This window comes from Aotus nancymaae, unplaced genomic scaffold (assembly GCF_030222135.1).
Source record: "Aotus nancymaae isolate 86718 unplaced genomic scaffold, 86718_ANA_hifiasm-v0.15.2.pri h1tg000064l_1, whole genome shotgun sequence".
Taxonomy (NCBI): domain Eukaryota; kingdom Metazoa; phylum Chordata; class Mammalia; order Primates; family Aotidae; genus Aotus; species Aotus nancymaae.
Window position 1 is genome coordinate 25351514 of NW_026988479.1, and position 18617 is coordinate 25370130.

Sequence of the window (18617 nt, forward strand, 5' to 3'; positions counted from 1 at the left end):
GAATTAAGAACAGCTGACTCTCGTATTCTCCAGCCTACCTCACCTCTTCCCTGCCAACTTTCCCCCAACAACTATAACAGCCTCACATTTAGTATTAATAGTATGTGGTTTGGTCTTAGCAATTTTTTTTTTTTTTTTTTTTTGAGATGGAGTCTTTCTCTGTCACCCAGGCTGGAGTGCAGTGGTGCAATCTCGGCTCACTGCAACCTCCACCTCCCGGGTTCAAGCGATTCTCCTGCCTCAGCTTCCTGAGTAGCTGGGAATTACAGGCGTGCACTACCACGGCCAGCTAATTTTTTTTTTGTATTTTTAGTAGAGAATGAGTTTCACCTTGTTGGTCAGGCTGGTCTAGAACTCCTGACCTCGTGACCCACCTGCCTCGGCCTCCCAAAGGCTGGGAATACAGGCGTGAGCCACTGCTCCTGGCTTAGCAATTTTTAAAAACACAAAACAAGGTCAACCTTTGAAAAGCCAGTCAGACTATCTAACGCCCTCAGAGCAAAGTCCCAAACTCTGCTGGGGGTGGGGGTGTTGTAGGCCTTGTCTACTTCATCCTCATGGGCTCTCATTTGTTTCCTCTTCTCCACCCCACCCCACCTCGATAGCCTAGCAGCACAGACTGGGTTCTGGGTTTGGGGTTCCTAGGCAATAGCAGGGTGTTTTCTCATGCCTAGACTCATGCAGTGCCCTCTGCCAGTCGTTTCCTTTGCACCCAGCAATTTCTGCTCTGTCTTTATGCCTCAGCTTACATATCTCTTTGGGGTTAGGTGCCCCCTCCTTGGGGCGCCCGTAGGCTGCATCTGTCCCTGACAATGCACACCAGATATTGAACTATAGCTGCTTAGTTACAGACAGTCGTCTCTGTCAGCCTTGAGGGCATCTGCCATAAGTATTATGCATCGTTTGAATCTCCCTAGCCTAGCCAGGTGCTAGCCCAAGTTACGGTGCTTACTACAGATTTGTTCAATTAGTGAATGAATGAATAAACTGACAACTCGTGTCTGGTTCATGGGTACCAAAAAACGTGTTAAATGGATAAATGAGAGAGTAATGGCAGTTCGAAGTTCAGGTCTAGAGAAAGATCCAGATTAGGGCGTTCAGAGATGAGTAAAACGCAGCCTTCAGAGAATTAACAAGGAAGATAAATCTCTTCAGGGAGCCAGCCGGAAGGATTAAAAGAGTCATCCATAACCCGGCCGGCTCCGGGGTCGGGTCCCTCTCTAGCCCCGCCCACTCCGCGCCAATGGGTGGTCATGTTGCCCGCTAAACCCCGCCCCTTTCGCCTTGAGAGGCGGGGTCGGCCACTCCAGGAGAGGGTACTACGTTTCCCGGCGCGCCGCGCGGCCGGGGAGAACGAGGAGCCGGAAGTGGGGCGCGCGAGGTCTAAGGGCGCGAGGGAAGTGGCGGGCGGGGACTAAGGAGGGGCGTGCAGGTAGCCGGCAGGCCGGGGGTCGCGGGCATGGCCGAGGCCAGGAAGCGGCGGGAGCTACTTCCCCTTATCTACCACCATCTGCTGCGGGCTGGCTATGTGCGCGCGGCGCGGGAAGTAAAGGAGCAGAGCGGCCAGGTAAGCGTTCGTGGGCCGTGTGCGAGGGCCGCGTGCAGGATGTGGAGATCAGCGGCCCGCGCCCCGCCCTCAGGCGACCCGGCGGGCTCCCAGAGCCGGAATCCGCCGTGCTCAGCGGCTCGGGCCACGGGTACCGGAGGAGCCGCAACCTCTGCCTCGCCACTGCGACTTCACTTCCCCTGGGCCTCACTTTCCTCATCTGTGCAGTGGGCGGGCCGGAACGTGTGCTCGCAGGGGCCGAACTTTGTAGTTCCCGCGTCCCTTACCTCCACCCCCTTTCTGGTAGCGGCTGTTTTAAGTTTCCTAAGTCTCCCGCCACGTGGCTAGGCTCAGCACGGCCCCCCTGGGGCGAGGAGGTTGCTGCGAGGTGGATTGCGACCAGCGCCTTGGGGGCGCGCCTCGAGAAGGTATCCCACAGCCCCTTAGTTGAGCTGGAACTCAGGCCCTTAGCGATTGTCTGTACTGAGACGGACAGCTTTGGGACTCGAACTCCTGGTACAGTCATTTCTTACTTGATTGATTCGTTCAGCTGTTAGTACAGTACTCAGGGTGCTTCCTGGGAGATGCTGAGCACCGTCTTCCAGCCCTCCTGGAGCTTACACTCTAGTAGGGTAGAAAAATCAAAGAATCACAAAAGTGACTATATGCTTAGTACTACATTAAGTGTTAAGAATGAGAGGGATGAGCTGTGCACGGTGGCTCACGCCTGTAATTCCAGCACTTAGGGAGGCCGAGGCAGTCGGATCACCTGAGATCAGAAGTTTGAGACCAGCCTGGCCAATATGGTGAAACACTGTCTCTACTAAAAATACAAAAATTAGCTGGGCTTGGTGGCTGAGGCATGAGAATTGCTTGAATCCAGGAGGCAGAGGTTGCAATGAGCCGAGATCGTGCCACTGCACTCCTGCCTGGGTGATAGAGTGAGACTCCGTCTCAAAAAAAAAAAAAAAAAAAGATGAGACGGGTGACAGATTGTCAGGACTGCCTTTTAAAGCAAGTGACAGTTGGTTTGAGATCTGAAGGAAGAGAGGTGAATATTCCAGGCTGAGGTGTAAATGCCCTGTGGAGGGAGGGAACTTGTGTACACACTGGCCTCGAGAAAGTCCACTCTCTTGAGCCCGGGAGTTTGAGGATACAGTATGAGCAGTATAAGTCATGATTGTGCCACTGCACTCCAGCCTGGGCAACAGCAAGACCCTGTCTCAAAAATAATTTTTTTTCAAGTCCATAGCAGGCCAGGTGCCGTGGCTCATGCCTGTAATCCCAACACTTTGGGAGGCTGAGCTAGACGGATCATTTGAGGCCAGGAGTTTGAGACCAGTCTGACCAACATGGTGAAACCTATCTCTACTAAAAATACAAAATTTAGCAGGGTGTGGTGGTGCGCACCTGTAGTCCCAGTTATTTGGGAGGCTGAGGCAGGAGGATCACTTGAACCCAGGAGGCGGAGGTTGTAGTGAGCTGAGATTGAGCCACTGCACTCCAGCCTGGGCAACAGAATGAGACTCCATCTCAAAAAAAAAAAAAAAAAGTCCATAGTGGCTGAAGTGTGGAGTACAAGGGCCAGATGCCCCTGGAGAGATGGAGGCAGGGGCTGGCTGGAGTGGTCTGGTGGGCAGTTTGATCTTCCTTGGAAGAGCAGTGGTAAACCAATGGAGAATTTTGAGCTGATGAGACAGTATCCTGAGTAGTCAAATCACTTTACCTTGTAGTTTAGGCTCTGTTTCTAATGCTTGCTGTTTGAACCTCCTGGAGGGACTAAAGGGTGAGGGAAGCTAAAGCGTTATCTATGCTTTTCCCAATTATCTCTGAACCTCATTTGCTCTTTGTACTACAGTTATACCACTTCACAGATAAGGGTACTATCTGTGTACACAGATAAGGGGAAAAAGAGATAGTACTAGTCTTCATTGGAGCAAAGATATCCTGCCCTCATGGAGCACACATTCTAGTAGGAGCAGACAGGTGAAAAATAGAAAAAGTTTAATAAGTTAATGATATAGTATATCCAGTGATGGTTGGTGCTTGCTATAAAAATAAGGCAGGCAAGGGGTATAAAGGATGTCAGAGTTCAATTATAAGTAAGGTAGTCAGGGAAGCCTCATTGAGAAGATGTCATTTGGACAGAGACCTGAAGGAAAGGAGCGGGTGAGCACCTGGAGTCAGAGGATTAGTTAACAGAGGAGCTCTGCCTGACTCCAGGTGCTGCACCCTCTTGACTACTCTGCCCAGCTTCCAGACACTCTCCACCCATGCCCCACATTGCTTAGCCTTTTTAGAGTACTTGATATCCTGGCTTCTTGACATTTACAGAGACAGTGGGCTCTCTGGCCTCTGCACCAAAGGCCTGGATTCCACCTGGTTCCCTCTGCTTCCTCCAAGGGACTGATGCCTTTTGGGCCCAGTCTTTTCCCAGCAGACTAGTGGACTGTGATCATGCCACCTGGATGCCTCAGGTATCTGGGCTATGGTCCATGCTTTGGAAAGATTGGCTGGCCAAGTCTTTGAAAGCCTTTTTAAAGGTCAAGGGTGGGAAAAACCCTGTCTCGTGGCCTCTAGGCACTGATAGTGCCAGAGAGGCTGGGGGCTGAATAAATGCTAGCTTGGAACATTCCAACTCTGGCTTCTCAAAGGGGCCTCTCACCACGTTGTCCTAAAAAGTTTTAGCTGGAATTGCTTGTCCTTTTCTCTGGAAGGTTTTGGACAAAACCGGCAGGGCCAAGCAGATATACTTCCCAGAGCAAAAAGACCCTCTTTTTTTTTTTTTTTTTTTGTTGTTGTTGTTGTTTAAAGAAAGGGTCTTGCTCTGTCGCCCAGGCTTGAATGCAGTGGCGCAAGCATGGCTTACAGCAGCCTTGATATCCTGGGCTCAAGTGATCCTCCCACCTCAGCCTCCTGAGTAGCTGGGACCACCAGTGCATGCCACCATTCCCAGCTAATTTTTTTTAACATGAGACAGTCTCGTTATGTTGCCCAGACTGGTCTTGAACTCCTGGGCTCAAGTGATCTTCCTGCCATAGCCTCCCAAAGTGCTAGGATTACAGGTGTAAGCCACCATGCCCAGCCGAAAAGACCCTCTTCTGAACCACCTATCTGTGCAAGTCATGAGTTTGGGGAGAGCTGGGCCCAAGGAGGACCCTTACTGTGCTGGGGGTTAATTGTCGCTTTCTCTTTACCTCTCTGCAGAAGTGTTTCCTGGCGCAGCCCGTAACCCTTCTGGACATCTATACACACTGGCAACAGTAAGTGGTGGGTCCGACAGGGTGGAGTAGGGACACCCCAAGCAAATCAGTGTGGAATAAGCTGGGATACCTGTCTGGTCTAAGATCTGTCCCCATAGCTCACTGTGGACACCATTGTTGCCTCCAGAAAGCCAGTCACAGCACATGGATGGAGATATCTGGTAGTGGGAGGGGACATTGAGAGCTGTGATCTCTTAAGAACAAGAGCTTCTAACCAGCTTGTTTATTCAGTTGATCAGCATTAATTGATTACCTCCTGAAAGCCAAGTCCTGTTCTTACTTAGTATGTATATATTGTCACAAGTGAGACAGACATGGTTCCTTCTTTCCTGCAGCTGACATTGTAGTCAAGGAGGTAGGCATGAGTCAAAGAATGAAACAAACAAATGTAAAATTACAGTAGTAGTAAGGATTATAAGAGAGAAGAACCTGTTGCCACAGCCACATAAATGGGTAAGCTTGGCTTCATTTGGAGGCCCACGGGAAGCTTCCCTGAGATGATCTTTGACTTGAGAGCTGCAGGAATTGGGAGAGTGAGCTATGCAGTAGGTATAGAGCGGCAGTAGGTACTATGCAGTAGGTACCTGCCAGCGGAAATTGCTAATGCTGAGTCCTGTGGCTGGTGGACAGTACAGGTGAGGCTAGATTATCGCATGGATAGCCATGCAAGGCCTGGTTATCCATGGTGAGGAGTTTTGTCTTTACCCAAGAGCAGCTGGGGCCATGGCAGGGTGAGAAAGTGAGGTGACTGCTCTGCACCATGGTAAGACTAGTCGGTGGACACTGTCATCCAGGCAAGAGCTGATGGGGCTTGAGACAGGGGTAACAGGGTAGACAGTGGATTCCAAGAGTCACAGGGTTGAAACCAGGGCCCATAGATGGATGGGAGAGGAAGTATCTGATTGACTCCATGTCTGGCTTGTGTACCCATGCATAGAGCTTGAAGGGAAACCAGTTTGGAGGGAAAGATTTCAATGACATGTTGAGTGTGAGTTGCCTTTTAAACATGTAAAACTTACGTACTCTTCAAGGAAGGGGGACTCATCCAAGGATATGTCAACAGAGGAATGGCTTGAAAATGGAGAGAGTAATTGTGTTCTCTTCGGGCACTGACCTGGCCCAGCTGAATAAGGGAGTGAAGGACGTGAAGATATATCCCGTGAGGAATGGTACAGAGTATAGAATTGCCTTAGATGAAAAGGAGGCAGGTGAGGGATGTGAGGGACCACTACACATCTTTGAGGACCAAGAATAGTGCGTTCTCTGAGGCCCTGGAGACAGAAGTGGGCCCCAAATGGACCTGCTTTAGGAAGACAGGTTTCAGCTTCTGAATATAAGGACTTGATCATCAGAGCTGTCTAAAAGACGTAGGCTACAGTGGAGGTGATGAGATCCCTGTCATTAGAGGTGTGTAAACAAAGGCAGGAATGGTGTGGAAGGGATTAGCAGGAATGGTGTGGAAGCCTCTAGTAGACAGCTAAGATCATTGAAAACCCTGCCAGCCCTCAGTTCTTGGCTGTCCTCTGCTGCTGAGGAGGGCTTAGAGCACAGGGCATCTCTGACTTGCCCAGATGTGTGGGTGTTACTCATAGTACTTCCCTTCCCCAAAAAACTGCTTCAGTGAGCTGTTCTGTACACCCTTCCCCGCCACTGGCCCCTTCTATTGGTGAGGGGTGCTGAGTGGGACAAGGACCTCATACCCACCACAGGCAGCCTAGCCTAGCAACTCCTGGCAGAGTTCAAATCCAGCAACTAGCTGTATAGCCTTGAGTGGGTTTCTTGGCCTCTGTGAGTCTGTGTCTTCATCTATAAAATGGAAATAATGATAGCAATGATCTCATTGCATTGTGAGGGTTAGACACAGTGGTCTATATAAAGTACTAAAACTACTGATTGGAGGCTTTCCCCTCTGCCTCAGTATTTATTGAGCACCTACGACAACCTAGGCAATATTCTTGATGTAGCTGGGAACAAACCAGAGAAAAATTCTATGCTCAACATTTTTGTTGGGGGAAAAGAGGCAGAATAAATAGATACATGTTAAAATGAAACCTGCTTTTAACAGGTGAATCCTGACAAGTGGCTTTCCTGGGAACAAGGAACCCAAGTAGCATATCCCAAACTATGACAGAGCAGTGTCCATCACAGCTGGGAAACCTGGCCTAGACAGTCGCTCCCTGGGATGGGGGTCAATGGGGGTGATACTTGCAAGTCCAGGGGCTCAGCCATCTAGGTGCTTATCCTACCCATGCCCCAGACTTTCTTTGCTCTGCGCAAGTCACTTAGTTTTTTAGTTTTTGAGACATTTGCTAGACACTGAGGATGCTGTAGTGAGCTGCCAGCTGCCCCCCTCCCTGGGCTTTTCTGTGTAGGGGAGGAGTCTAGGAAGTAAGTAAAATAATAGGAGATAGAGAAAAGCTCTGAAGAAAACGAAACAGGATGACAGGGCAGAGCATGCCTTGGGCGGGGGGGCGGGGCGGCAATCATCGAAGACCTCTCTGGGGAGGCTACATTAAAGTTGAGACATGAAGGACAAGGATGTGGGCAGTCTTCCCAGAAGGCACAGCACACACAGCACGTTCTGCAGGAGGAAGAGCCTGGGTGGTTCTGTGAGGTGCCTGCATGGGTCAGTTCCTATCACAGACTGGTAGCTGCTGCAGCGTTGTATAACATTATCCAGCATTCCTGATTATTTTAAAGACGAATCAAGAATTGTAAAAGCACTTTATGAATTGAGTGAAAATGCGGAATACAAAATTGTGTCTATATGGTGTTTTCACCACTGTTTACATTCCATGCACATTGCCATTAAGAGCGGGAAGGATGCAGGAAGGTCTGTGTAGTCAAATCTTGTGGAGTTGTTCTGTCGCCCAGTTGGTATAGACAGTTACCCTTGTCCTGCAGAACCTCAGAACTTGGCCGGAAGCGGAAGGCAGAGGAAGATGCGGCATTACAAGCTAAGAAGACCCGTGTGTCGGACCCCATTAGCACCTCAGAGAGCTCGGAAGAGGAAGAGGAGGCAGAAGCCGAAACCGCCAAAGCCAGTAAGAGCCTTGCAGCTTTGGGAACAGGCTATGGAGTATTGATTGTTCTAGGGTAGAGTCTAACTCCAGCTTCTCTTATCACTAGAAGACCTAAAAGATCTTGGGAAGAAGGTTGGGAGGGCACCATGTGTCTATTGCAGTATTTATTTCAGCCCTTCCTCTGTGCCAGGCATTGTGTCTCCAGGCTCTAGGGATGCAAGGCCGAACCAAAACAACCAGATGGCCCCTTCAGTCTCATTTGATGTACATACAGTGGGGCCCAGGAGCTGCCCTGTTACAGGCTCCCAGGTGATTCTTACTAGCTGGAAAGAAGACACATGTTCAGAAGTACTGCTGGAGGGGTTTCAGAAGGCAACTAGTGGACACCTTTTCTGTGTGACCTGTGGGATGCTTCAGGAATTGCTGATCTTGGTGTTCTTTTCAGATTGTACCCATTAGCACTGGAAGGCTGTACTGGGTACTGGTTTTACACCATTTGCAGGAGTAACTCAGTCAAAGCTTTACAGCCCCTTCTTTCCCCAGGGTCCCAGGGCTCCTTGTGCTTTCCCCAACAGCAGCCATAACTCTACAGAGGAATTGCTATGTCTCCTGTGCATTGTATCATCTTTTTTTGCTTACGTTGAAGACAAATCTCTTAATATTTATTTTTTATTTTTCAAGATGAGGTCTCGCCATGTTGCCCAGACTGGTCTTCATTTCCTGAGCTCAAGCAGTCCTCCTGCCTTAGCCTCTTGAGTAGCTGGAATTACATGCACATACCACCATGCACAGCTTCCTGAGCCTGCTTTTAAAGATGTTTGAGATCATACTGGATATATATTTTATTTTTATTTTTTTGAGATGGAGTTTTACTTTTGTCACCCAGACTGGTGTGCAATGGCACGATGTTAGCTCAGAGCAACCTCCACCTCCTAGGTTCAAGTGACTCTCCTGCCTCAGCTTCCCGAGTAGCTGGGACTACGGGCATGTACCACTACGTCCGGCTAATTTTGTGGGTTTTTGTTTTTGTTTTTTTTTTTTTTTTTAAAGAAGAGATGGGGTTTCACGATGTTGGCTAGACTTGTCTCAAACTCCTGACCTCAGGTGATCCACCCACCTCAGCCTCCCAAAGTGCTGGGAGGCATGAGCCACTGGACGCCCTGGATATATATATATATATATATATATATTGCTTAATTTTATATTATAAATGCAAAGTGAGTTTACTTTGAGCTGTTCAAAAGCATATAGAAGAAAAATGAAAGTTTTCTTGTTCTCCTACCCTGCTCCCATCATTCCTAAGTGCATCTCCTGGTAGGTAGCCTTTAAAACTTCCTCCTTTGCCTCTATGGTCATTCAGACATGTATTCATACATGCATATATACAGACCTGCATGCTACTTGAAAGAGAAATGGTAAAATATCATACTGATTGGCTATTTGATATTAATCAATTTTATAAGCTGTGATAATGGAACTGTAATTACACTTTTTTTTTGTTTGGGGCTTTTTTCTTTCTTTCTTTTTTTGAGATAAGGTCTTGCTGTGTTGCCTAGGCTGACCTTGAACTCCTGCCCTCAAGTGGTCCTCCTGCCTCAGCCTCCTGAGTACGTAATTTTATATATATATATAATTTTTTTTAGACGGAGTCTCGCACTGTCACCCAGGCTATAGTGCAGTGGTGCGATCTTGGCTCATTGCAGTCTCCGCCTCCTGGGTTCAAGCAATTCTCCTGCCTTAGCCTCCCGAATAGCTGGGACTACAGGTGTGCGCCACCATGCCCAACTAATTTTTTTGTATTTTTAGTAGAGCCGGGGTTTCACCATGTTGGCCAGGATGGTCTCAATCTCCTCACCTCGTGATCAACCTGCCTTGGCCTCCCAAAGTGCTGGAATTACAGGTGTGAGTCCAGCGCGCCTGGCCATAATTATATTTTTTAGAAAGTCCCCATTGGGGCGGGCCTGGTGGCTCACCCCTGTAATCTCAGCACTTTGGGAGGCCAAGGTGGAAGGATCACTTGATCCCAGGAGTTAGAGACCAGCCTAGGCAACATAGCAAAACCCTGTCTCTACAAGAAAATTTAAAAATTAGCCAGGCATGGTGGCATGCACCTGTAGTTTCAGCTGCCTGGGAGGCCTGAGGTGGGAGGATTACTTGAGCCCAGGAAGTCAAGGCTGCAGTGAGCCATGACCATGCCACTGCACTCCAGCCTGGGCGACAGACCAAGAATGTCTCAAAAAAAAAAAAAAAGAGTCCTCGTTGGCATCCTAGGCAAAATAGTGAGACTTCGTCTCTGTGAAAAATAAGAAAATTAGCTGGCATGGTGGCATGCAGTGGTAGTCCCAGCTATTTGGGAGGCTGAGGGAGGAGGAGCACATGAGCCCAGGCATTGGAGGTTTCAGTGAGCTATGAATGTGCCACCGTACTCCAGCCTGGGCAGCAGAGCAAGACCCTGTCTCAAAAAGGGAAAAAAAAAAGAGTCCTCATTGAGAGAAACATGCTGAAGTATTTGTAGGCAACATGATAGGCTATCAGGCATTTTCTTCAAAATAATGCTTTGGGGAAGGATGGATGAGATAATAGAAGAGATGAGAAGTTGCTAATGGTTGGAGCTGCCTGGTTCTTCCTTTCTACTTATGAATGTTTTTAAAATTTTCCATAATTATAAAAAGAGAGAGATGGAGTGAAGTGCCAGGAAAAGAATTAGATGATGCTATTCATCTCAGCAACATTCTCCTTAACAATAAGAAATCGTAAGATTTAAGGAGACAATACCCTGGTATAAAAACACTGAGAATCAGTGAATGTCAATATGTAACAGGGCCCAAGTGGCATGGTTCAGCTACCTCTCCACTAAGAAGCCATTTGAATTCCAGGCAACTTTCTCTGTGGACCTGGGGCTGACTGCCTGCCTGACCACTTGCCCCTTCTTCCTGAGCAGCTTTCAGGGCTACAGTGTGGTAGTCTGTGTGAATGGTACCCACTGCAGTGTGCAGTGTCTACTAGGCAGTCCTTTTCCCTCCAGGGGTCTCAACGTCTCATGCTGCAGGGGAGTTGGGAATCCATCAGGGATGCAGACATGTAGCTTCGTGTTACCATCTTCTTCTCTCTTGCTCCTGGTAGACCTGGCTGATGCATCACAGTGCTCATTCCCACAAGTCTGGGCTTAGCGTCAGATCCTCATGCCAGCACCAGGCAGCCAATACTAATTGAATTGTTAGGTGAGATGAAACCTGTTTGCCATTCATAGATGAGAAAAGCTCATCTGGCTCCTTTAGCAGATATTTGTTTCTTGCAGCCCCAAGACTAGCATCTACCAACTCCTCAGTCATGGGGGTGGACTTGACATCAAGCATGAAAGAGAAAGCCAAGGTGAGTGGGACTGCCTTTTAAGCTATTGCCTATGGGATTTAAAGTGCCTGGTAGGGGATAGTCTCCTGTGTCAGAGAAGGATAGGGCTTGAGTAATTGCCCTACCTGGATTCAGATCTCAACCTTTGTCCCCAGTTGTGGGATCTCAGTGAGTCCCTTCACCTCTCTGGGCCTCAGTTTACTTTTCTATAAGATGAGGGTGATGCCCGCTGCAGTGGGCCGCTGGGCACATTCTACATCTGGGATAGGTGATTTCTTTCCTCTTTCATCCCTGGATTCACCTTTCACTCAACGGATCTTGACTAATAGCTGTTAATTTCCAGGCACTGTGCTAGGTGTGGAGGCACTGTAGTGCTAAAGACACCTGTGATTCTGAAACTCTGAAAGCATTTTCCAAACTGGAAACTGCACAGAAAACAGGATGCCATTTTCTGATAATCCAGAAAGCAGAGTTAGAGACATACATGTATAAAGAATTGTGCCTCTGCAATTGCCTGGAGCATTAGCAACAGTATCTCAAAGTAATTATGAAATAATGGTAAGATCAGCAAACCGCTGCTCAACAGTTAGTAAATAACTACCATGTCCCAAGACTGATTCTGTTCTCTCAACGCCTCTGGTGAGAGAAGGTACTGTTTTTAGCCTCACTTTATTTTTTTTTTTATTTATTATTATTTTTTTTTAAGATGGGGTTTCACCATGTTGGTCAGGCTGGTCTTGAACTCCCGACCTCAGGTAATCCGCCTGCCTTGGCCTCCAAAGTGCTTGGATTACAGGAGTGAGCCTCACTTTAAAGATGAGGAAACAGATTTAAGGGGTAGTTTACCCAAACTCATACAGCTGGGAAGTGGTAGGATAGGGCTCAGATGCAAGTGGCCTGTGCTCTTAGTTCACCATGCCATACCAGATGTGTCTGCCACTCTTGTTCTCTGTAGGCAGAGACAGAGAAAGCCGGCAAGACTGGGAACTCCATGCCACACCCTGCCACTGGGAAGGTGGTGGCCCACCTCTCTGGGAAGTCTCCCAGGAAGTCAGCAGAGCCCTCAGCAAATACTACGTTGGTTTCAGAAACCAAGGAAGAGGTCAGCATCCCGGCTTTTGGAGCTGCTGCCAAGCCTGGTAAGAAGCTCCCACCTCTAGGAACCAAGTCCCCAGAGTTTGGCCTGGTAAGGCAGGCCTAGGCATTGCTTTGTTGAGTTCTGGGACATTTCGGGAATTCAAAGGTTTGTCTCCATGACAGCCAGGTTCTTGCGCCTTAGACCATTTTCCCTTGCCCTAGATGAGGGAGGGTCAGCTACAGGGACCTGGCCTCAAGCTGAACAGCTCACCTAGTGGTTGGAGCATTTTCTGCTTTATGACTCCCTGGTGAGTTACAGGGACCATTGGCAGCTCAGAGACTAAACTGAAAGGCCTGGGTTTGCTTCCGTTTCCTATGTAGAGTATACATCTCTCCGGCCTGCATCAGTGGATATGATGGTGGATGGAGGTTCTGTAGACTGTCAGGTGCTGGTGTATGTTTGTTGGGTCCCCTCGCAGCCCTTCCCCGGGCTTCAGAGATGTGTGGGAACATAGGAATCGTGATGGTACCCACTTCAGAAGGGGACTTCACAGCTCAGTGTATGTGAGGGGTGAGCGCTCAGCACCTGGCTTTGATGAGCAGCTGGTTTGGGGGGAGGGGCTGGGGAGGGAAAGATGAGGCTGGAAAGGGAGTCCCTCAGTCCCCTCCGTGTCCCCATGTCCATCCCTCAGGGATAGTGTCAGCGGGCCAGGCCGACAGCTCCAGCGAGGACACCTCCAGCTCCAGCGATGAGACAGATGTGGAGGTAATTGCCACCCATCCCTAGGAGTTACCCTCTCCCAGACTCTAACCCTCCCAGGAACCTGGCTAGGGCTTCAGACACCAGTGGGCCCAAATCAGTTCAGCAACTATGGCAGGGTGACCGGGAGCTGGAAAGGCTACAGCCAGGAGGGGCAGGGAGAGGAGCTTGGTGCTACTTGCTGCACTCTTGAGTGTGAGAACAGCCCCAGGGGTGGGAGAGGGACACCCTCCTGCCTGTGAAACTAGACAAGGCCTCCTGGCAGAGGTGTCCTGGAGCAGGGCCTCAAAACACAGTGGGCTTTACTGGGAAGGAGTATGGAGGAGGTAGGGCATTCCAGACAGGAAGTGGGGCAAGAGCAGGGCTTGGGGCAATACTGTGGCTACCGTGGTGTGGCTAGGGCTGCGGCTGCTGAGAGAGTTCTGGGCCCACTGGTGAATCCCAGGCCTAGACACTTGGCTACACTTGGGCAGGACTTTTAGGTCTGTGAACTTTGACCTGGAAAAGGTCCCCCAGGTTACTTTTTATTATGTACCAAGGTGTCCACAGTTAGAAAGATGTTTTAGAGGGAGAACCAGCACGAGTCAGGGATGAACTGATCTGGGCCCAGGGAACTTTTCACTTTACTGTGCTGCCTGCCCAGTAACCCTGTGAAGGCTGAAGCTTACCCCATCTACCCCAGGCTTGGCCAAGGGCCTCCCTCCACCTTTCATCCTCACCTTTGGGCCCTAGAGGACACCCCGGCCTTGCCAAAGGAAAAGAGACCACTCCCAGCTCTCCATAAACACGCAACCTCAATGGGCTGAAAGCTATGCAGAGCTCCAGTAGCAGATGCCCCAGAAACCCAGGGCTGCAAGGGGTCTGATGGATCTTGGAGGTGGAAGTAGGGCACTGATTGCCTGGGAAATGTGTGAATCGTCGAAGTCTAGGAAAGATCTCACAGAAGGAAGGAATTTGCCCAACGTGTCCAGCAAGCCAGGGGCAGGGGTGGTGTTCACATCTTGAACTCCTGGCCCTCAGGATGGGTACCATAATCAGATAATTGAGTTTAAGGGCAGACAGGACGAGCTCTCCTGATTAAGAGACGTGGCCCCTCTCTTAGGCTGAGACCTGTATGTGCCAGCTGGGAGACAAGCATAATGGTTTCAAGATCTGTCCCAAAGTCGGACAGTCCGGGGTTCCAGTGGGGGCTCTGCCCCTTCATATTGATCACGAGTGATTTTACCTCTTTAAGCTTCTTGTACTTTTCTGGAAAATGGGTCTAAAGCTAATAACTGTCTCAGGGAGTTGCTTAAAAATCCAATGACATTAGGAAAGAGCTTTATCAACTGTTGAAGCACCTGATACAGAAGCTTAGGGGAAACAGTTATTATTATTATTTTTCTAATTCCATCCTCCTCTTCCAGGGGAAACCCTCAGTAAAACCAGCCCAGGTCAAAGCCTCAGTTTCTACCAAGGAATCTCCAGCAAGAAAGGCAGTCCCAGCCCTTGGAAAGGTGGGGGATGTGACACCCCAAGTCAGAGGAGGGGCCTTGCCCCCATCCAGGAGGGCCAAGAAGCCAGAAGAGGAGTCGGAGAGTAGTGAGGAGGGGTCTGAAAGCGAGGAGGAGGCGCCTGCAGGGACACCAAGCCAGGTGAGCCCCAGAGGAGGGCTACCTCTTGGAGGGTCCTATGGGTCTCCCAGCAGCCTGAGTGCTCTCTCATGAGCACCTCTGCCACTGGAGTTGGGGAGAGGGAGGGTGGTGGTGTGAAGCTGAAGAGCAAGAACAGCCTGCTTCCCACAGGGCAGTCCTGTTCTATACTTTGTCTGTGGCCAACTTTGCCTCAGTTTCTCTGACTAGTAAATGGGCTGCTGTCCTTGTCCCAGCCAGTCCTGCTGTAAGGGACTTGAGAAGTTTTGATTGCCTGGTCCTCTGGCTCCTCGGGACAAATTAGACCCTGAGCATGCAAATACCACATTGGCTAAAGGGAATCCAGTTCCCTTCCCCTTCTGCTGGGAGCTGTCTGTTGGGGAATGGGCAGGGTTGCAGCCCCAAGGCTCTGGGTGCATCCCAAGGGCAAGTGAAAGCAATGCAAGTCAGAGCAGGAAGGAGGAAGAGTGAGGGTCACCTACCCAGCCTCATGCCTGGAGCAGGACAAGGCAGAGGCATGCAGTAGGTAAGCAGGTCCCTGTGTTAGCTGCTGATAAATGGTAAAGAGGAAAATGGGGTGAGAGACATAGGAATGGCAACTTAAAACTGCTCAGGCTGGCCTCAGGAGAAGGCGTCTCGGTGAAGACCCGAAGGAGGAAGCACTCTTAGGAAAGTCAATCCAGGCAGCAAGTGCCAAGGCCCTGAGGTGGAAGTAGGACTAGGAATTGGGACAAGTTGATGTTTCCACCCTATCTACAGGGAGCTTTGACTTCGGCTCAGTCTACTTTGCAGTGCCTGGGGGCTACTAAGTGTTGCAAGGGTATCCATCTTTGAGAAGGAACACAAATGTGAACTCTTTGAGACAGTCTCACTCTGTTGCCCAAGCTAGAATGCAGTGGCGGCAATCATAGCTCACTGCAGCTTCTTTCCTCAGTGGCTGGGAATATAGGCACACACCTCCATACCCAACTTGTGTGTGTGTAGACAGGGTTTCACTGTGTTTCACAGGCTGTGGGCTCAAGCAGTCCTCCCACCTTGGCCTCCCAAGGTGCTGAGATTATGGGTATTAGCCACTGCACCTGGCTATAAATGTGAACTTTTATGTAAAATCTTTCTTCATGTTGGCTCAAAAATTTAAAAAAGAGCTAGCCAAGCAAGGCCTGTCTGGAGCAGCCTGCACCTTCTACATGGGAAGGTTCTTAGAAGATCAGAGCTGCTGTTTTCTGGGGTTGTTGGCCCAGGGCTGAGCACCCAGGGCCTGCAGCCACCCTACCAAAGCCCTGAGGCAGTGCAGAACCCACAGAGGAAAGGGGGCCATGGGTGGAAACCTTGCCCCATGAGGCTGAGGATGGGCTTTCCAGGGGTTCTGCTGCTGTCCACGTGCATAAAGTCCAGCAAGGGCCTCCCTCAGTCCCATCTCCATTTTCAGACAGCCTCTCCATTCCTCCCATTCTTCCCTGGGCCTTTGCACACCCCCTCCCCACAGCCCAGTCAGATGATGCTCCCGACAAGCCAGTGCCTGTGCCTCCAGAGCTCTCTGGCCAGTGGGAGCCCAGTAGGGTACAGGTTGTAATAAACCAATGTGCTGGGGCAGCCCAGGGGCATCAGGGAGAACCATGTTAAGGAAGTGGTGTCTCTTAGGGAGCCAGAGGCTAAGGAGCCAGTGGCCAAGTGAAATGAAACAGGGGGCATGAAGGCTCCAGGGGTGAGAAAATGTGAAGCTGATCAATTTTTGAGAAACCAGGAGGCCAGTGTGGCCAAAGTGTCAGTCAAGGTGGGAGTGGGGACGGAAACGGGGATCTTAGGAGTCTTATTAAAGCCTCTGGACTTTATCCTGAAGACATCACCAGAGAATTTTCACAAGCAAGGGACCAAACTTCTTTTTTCACTAGGTAAAGGCCTCTGAGAAAATTCTTCAGGTCAGAGCTGCCTCTGCCCCTGCCAAGGGGACCCCTGGGAAAGTGGCTGCCCCAGCACCCCCTGGGAAGGCAGGGCCTATAGCCTCCCATGCCAAGGCAGGGAAGCCAGAGGAGGACTCAGAGAGCAGCAGCGAGGAGTCATCTGGCAGTGAGGAGGAGACATCAGCTGCCAAGCTCCTGCTTCAGGTAAGGAGGAGGGAGACCCCATGCTGCCAGGCCCCTCTCCAGAAGGCCTTCTCAGGACCTTTTCTCCCATTCAGGCATGCCTCAGACTCCAGCCACTTACTCCCCTCTCACTGTGGCGACATGTGCCCTATCTCATCTTCTATACCTAGTGTCCTGTGTCTCCTCACATGTCTGTTCTCTGAGCTGTGTTCCCTTGTTTATCCATGTGAAGGCCTCAGCAAAAACCCCTCAGGTCAGAGCTGCCTCAGCCCCTGCCAAGGAGTCCCCCAGGAAAGGAGCTGCCCCGGCGCCCCCTGGGAAGACGGGTCCTGCAGCTGCCAAGGCCCAGGCGGTGAAGCGGGAGGAGGACTCGGAGAGCAGCAGCGAGGAGTCAGACAGTGAAGAGGAGGCGCCTGCTCAGGTGAGGCGGCGGGGAGGGGTGGAGAGCAGCCACGTGCCTGGGCCCCAGCACCTGCACGAGTGTGGCCACCTTTGCTGCATCCAGCTCCTGTCTCCTCACACATCCACCCTCCGGGCTCTCTCCCCTCATCCTGTTTCTCCCCACCAGGCGAAGCCTTCAGGGAAGACCCCCCAGGTCAGAGCTGCCTTGGCCCCTGCCAAGGAGTCCCCCAGGAAAGGGGCTGCCCTGACGCCCCCTGGGAAGACAGGGCCTGCAGCCACCCAGGCCCAGGCGGGGAAGCGGGAGGAGGACTCTGGGAGCAGCAGTGAGGAGTCGGACAGTGACGAGGAGGCACCTGCAGCCATGAGCACAGCTCAGGTGAGGCTGGAAGCTGCCCTGCACGGCCTGTGCCCTGCGGAAAGGCCTCCTGCTGGCTTGCCTTTTCCTCTCTGAACCTAGAGCCTTGTGCCGCTGGCTTCGTTTCCCCTCCTCCCACCTACGTCTTCACTCACTTTCTCCTTCTGGACTCCCTCCCTGATCTTGTCCTGTGTGTCTCCCAGGTGAAGCCCTTGGGGAAAAACCCCCAGGTGAGACCTGCCTCCACCGTGGGCACAGGGCCCTTGGGGAAGGGCGCCGGCCCAATGCCACCTGGGAAGGTGGGGAAGAGGGAGGAGGACTCAGAGAGCAGCAGTGAGGAGTCGTCAGACAGTGATGATGGAGAGGTGCCCATAGCTGTGGCCCCAGCTCAGGTGAGGCCCCTTTCTATAAGGCTCTTTTCTCCCCTCAGAGTGGTGCCGTCTGTGGGTGTCCCAGCCTCACACTTGGACTCTGAATGCCATCTTGGTCTTTTTGAGACAAGTGTTGCTCTGTTGCCAGGCTGGAGAGCAGTGGTGCCATCTTGACTCACTGCAACCTCTGCCTCCCAGGTTCAAGCAGTTCTCCTGCCTCAGCCTCCCGAGAGTAGCTGGGACTACAGGCTCCCGCCACCTAGCCTAGCTAATTTTTTTATTTTGTAGTAGAGATGGGGTTGCACCATGTTGGCCAGGATGGTCTCGATCTCTTGACCTCATGATCCGCCCACCTCGCCTCCCAAAGTGCTGGGATTACAAGCCTGAGCCACTGCGCCTGACCCTTGGTCTCTTAATATCTGTACACACTTACTCTGGGCTCCCTCTTCTGATCCTGTGTATCTCACTCCAGGAAAAGTCCTTGGGGAAAATCCTCCAGGCTAAACCTGCCTCAGGTCCTGCCAAGGGGCCCTTGGGAAGGGGGGTTCCCCCAGTGCCCCCTCAGGAGGCAGGGCCTGTAGCCATCCAGGTCAAGGCTGAAAAGCCCACAGAAGACTCAGAGAGCAGCGAGGAGTCGTCAGACAGTGAGGAGGCACCAGCAGCCATGACTGCAGCTCAGGTGAGGCCTGGGGAAGGAGGCTGCCACATGGCCTGATCTGTCACACCACAATCAGCCCCACGGGGAGCTCTGCTC

General features: G+C 50.9%; 1 protein-coding gene across 15 annotated transcripts in view; it reads left to right on the forward strand.

Annotated features, from left to right (window-relative positions):
* The first annotated feature begins 1418 nt into the window (after window positions 1–1418).
* The window catches only part of TCOF1 (treacle ribosome biogenesis factor 1), a 41723-nt gene continuing 24524 nt past the window's right edge, over window positions 1419–18617 (forward strand). For 12 of the 15 annotated variants that reach the window (XM_012449629.3, XM_012449704.3, XM_012449862.3 and 9 more), the window contains exons 1-12: window positions 1419–1567; window positions 4754–4809; window positions 7714–7853; window positions 11131–11204; window positions 12139–12322; window positions 12953–13026; window positions 14427–14654; window positions 16544–16756; window positions 16968–17156; window positions 17304–17513; window positions 17696–17884; window positions 18336–18542. In XM_012449629.3, coding sequence (XP_012305052.3) covers window positions 1460–1567; window positions 4754–4809; window positions 7714–7853; window positions 11131–11204; window positions 12139–12322; window positions 12953–13026; window positions 14427–14654; window positions 16544–16756; window positions 16968–17156; window positions 17304–17513; window positions 17696–17884; window positions 18336–18542 — 1872 coding nt within the window. In that variant the 5' untranslated portion in view covers window positions 1419–1459. The remainder of the gene's footprint in view (window positions 1568–4753; window positions 4810–7713; window positions 7854–11130; window positions 11205–12138; window positions 12323–12952; window positions 13027–14426; window positions 14655–16543; window positions 16757–16967; window positions 17157–17303; window positions 17514–17695; window positions 17885–18335; window positions 18543–18617) is intronic. The other 3 variants (XM_012450094.3, XM_012450279.3, XM_012450357.3) reach the window with 1 other exon arrangement.